The sequence below is a fragment of the Natator depressus genome, chromosome 1, assembly GCF_965152275.1.
Source record: "Natator depressus isolate rNatDep1 chromosome 1, rNatDep2.hap1, whole genome shotgun sequence".
NCBI lineage: Eukaryota > Metazoa > Chordata > Testudines > Cheloniidae > Natator > Natator depressus.
The window spans coordinates 6,542,801-6,546,060 of record NC_134234.1 but is presented as its reverse complement, the minus strand read 5'-3'; the positions used below and the strand labels follow the sequence as shown (position 1 = coordinate 6,546,060).

General features: G+C 50.8%; 1 protein-coding gene across 1 annotated transcript; it reads left to right on the top strand.

Annotated features, from left to right (window-relative positions):
- Nucleotides 1-643: 643 nt before the first annotated feature.
- On the top strand, nt 644-1,579 carry LOC141980549 (olfactory receptor 51G2-like). Its single transcript, XM_074941873.1, has one exon. It carries the CDS (start codon nt 644-646, stop codon nt 1,577-1,579), a length of 936 nt encoding a protein of 311 aa, XP_074797974.1.
- Nucleotides 1,580-3,260: the final 1,681 nt, after the last annotated feature.

Below are 3,260 nucleotides of genomic sequence, written 5' to 3'. Positions count from 1 at the left end.
ACAAAATATCAGTTTACAGAGTAGAGTCAATTGAGCATAACCATTTGAGAAAGTAAAGTTAATTGAGTGGTTTACATTCATAAGCGTCAATCTCAATTACAATCAAGAGAAAGTTGTCAACTCAGAGAGAGTAGAGTCAATTGAGCGGTTTAGGTTTACAAGCGTCAATCTCAATAACAAAGTATCAGTTTAGAGAGAGAGTAGAGTTAATTGAGTGGTTTAGGTTTGCAGGTGTCTATCTTAATCACAAAGTACCGCTTAGGGTTAATTAACGGCTCACAAGGTACTTACAGTCAAATGAAGGTTTGCAAGCTTTAACACAGACACCGGCAACAGTTATGGGGAGTTGCAAATCAATATTGCAGATTTACAATTATTTCAAATAGAAGAATTACAAATGTTATAAGCAGAATTACAAATATTAAGAATATGCCTAAATAATAAACCGCCTGGAAGCGCGGGACCCACGGGGGCAAGGTTGGAGCTCTGCCACACTATGTTTTGGTGATCTTCCTTGAGCTCCTGGAAGTCTTTAGACTTGCACTGAGAGAAGAAAGATGTCTCGTTCAATATAATCTAGTCTCCTGTTATTTTTCCTTTCAGGAAGGAAAGCTCAATACTCCTCGGACCTGCCCAGTACATTATGTCAGCTGTCAATGACACCAAATTCAGCTCTGCAGTGTTCCTTCTCAGCGGGATACCTGGGCAGGAAGACGTCCATCTCTGGATCTCTATCCCCTTCTGCTTAATGTATGTTATTTCCATAGTAGGAAATTCAGTCATTCTGTTCATTATAAAAACAGAACCAAGCCTCCATGAGCCCATGTACATTTTCCTTTCCATGTTGGCCATCACAGACCTTGCCTTATCCATAGCCACCATACCGACGATACTGGGCATATACTTGTTTAACTCTAGGGAAATCAGCCCTGATGCATGTTTTGCTCAGCAGTTCTTCATCCACTCTCTTTCATTCATTGAATCCTCTGTGCTCTTGTCGATGGCCTTTGACCGCTTCATCGCCATCTGTGACCCTCTGAGATATGTTTCCATCTTAACCCCACTGAGAATAGCCAAGATGGGACTGGTGCTTGTGTTAAGAGCGGTGGCCTTAGCATTCCCACTCCCCTTTCTCCTGAAACGGTTCCGATACTGTCAAGCCAATGTCCTTTCCCATTCCTACTGCCTGCACCAGGAGGTCATGAAGTTGGCTTGTTCGGACATCACAGTCAACAGTATCTATGGCTTGTTCATAATAGTCTCCACGGTGGGGTTGGACTCACTGCTCATCCTGCTATCTTACGTGATGATCCTCAAAACAGTGCTTAGCATCACATCCCACGCAGAGAGCCTCAGAGCCTTGAGCACCTGCATCTCCCATGTCTGCGCCGTCCTGATCTTCTACATTCCAGTGATTGGTCTTTCTGTGATACACAGATTTGGGAACAGCTCTTCTCACTTCTTTCAGATTCTCCTGGGCTATGTCTACCTGCTGGTCCCACCACTGATGAATCCAATCGTGTACAGCATGAAAAGCAAACACCTTCGTGCAAGGATAATAAGGGTGTTCGTCAAGTGAAGGGCCAGTTCATTACCCGGCTCCTGCAATGGTGACGAGCTACTATCTCCACTCTCTACAGAGAGGTTCAGACAGGTTCTAAGGCCTGAAGGAATGGGAGAGGGGCTGGTGAGGGAGGACAGTGCAGTGGAGGAAGGAGACCAAGGCATGAAGCAACATTTACAAAGTGAGTATATTTGTGGAGAAGCAGGGGACCCGTGGGATCTTGGCTAATAAAGGGCCATATCAGTTGTTGCTCCAATCTCAGAATTCCTTCAAATACAAACACTAAGAGAAGTGGTGTGGATCTTGTTTCCCATTATACCTGGCCTGTCACATTGTCCCATCTCTGGTTAAACATCCACAAGCCATGAAAAAAAGCTGCAAACCTGTTCTGTAGTCATAGTCCTGGCCTTTCTTGAGCACTCAGGGTGCTGCATGACCCAGCCGTGCTGCAACCGCTGTGGACAGGGTCTATTCAGGGGTCATGGACACCCACCCTTCCCCCACGCCCTCAGCCAGGTGCTTAAGACTGAGTCATGTCTGAGACATGATTAATGCAGGATTCCCCAGGAGAAGACATTCAGTCAGACTCTCCCCCGTTGATGGCTCTGCACCCAACACACCTGCTGAGCCCACTCCTCGCCGAGGCAAAGCAGAGCTGAATGTGGGAGGGAGGATCTGAAACACAGGAGTCCTGGCAAGACACTCTCGCCCAGATTCCTCCCTCCTCCCCTCCGTTTGTGCTGTCCCAGCAATGCAAAGGGGTGGAAATGACCTCAGGTTCCCCACAGAGGAACGGCTAATTCCTATCCCAGCCCAGCCCATTCACTGTAGGGTGACCACCTTTTCAAAAGGCAAAAACAAAACAGCTGTGCACTCCCCATGCCCCTCCTCTTCCCCCTGGGGCCCTACCCCCTGCTCCTTTTCCTCTCCCAAGGCCCTGATCCTGGCCAGGCTGGAAGCTTAGAATCATAGAATATCAGAGTTGGAAGGGACCTCAGGATCTCATCTAGTCTAACCCCCTGCTCAAAGCAGGACCAATCTCCAATATTTGCCCCACATCGCTAAATGGCCTCCTCAAGGGTTGAACTCACAACCCTGGGTTTAGCAGGCCAATGCTCAAACCACTCCCCCCTGGCATGAGCCAGGCCATGGTAACAGCTGCCTAGGGAGCCCGGATGTTTCACCTGCCATGGTCAGGAGGGCCAGGGGGCCCGAAAGCAGCCCCCAGCCCATGTCCCCAACCCCCAGTGCATGCCATCAAGGGAAGGTGGAGAATATGGCACTCCCCACAGTGGCCTGGGCTCCCTGGGATGCTCGTCCTGCAGCCTGGGTCTGGCCAAGCTGGGAGCCGAGCCTCCGAGGAAGAGATGAGGCTGGGCTGCTGTGGGATCCAATCCGCATCCAATCCCCGCCCTGTTGGCTGGGCTGCTCGGGGAGCTCCTGGCACCTGATGCACCTGGGCTCCTGCAGGGTCCCCGCAACTGGGCTGTTGAGGGGGTCACCTACCACAGCTGGGCTGCCAGGGGCTGTTCCCGCAATGCCCACTGTGGGTGGGCTTCAAGGGGGACCCCAGGTGCCTGCAGTGAGTGGGTGCTCTGGGGGCCCCATGGATCTCCAGGGTCCCCTGCTGCCCAGTAGCTAGGAGCTGCGGGGGGCTGCAGACAGTAGCGGCTGTGAGCTGTGGGGCTGCCTGCTG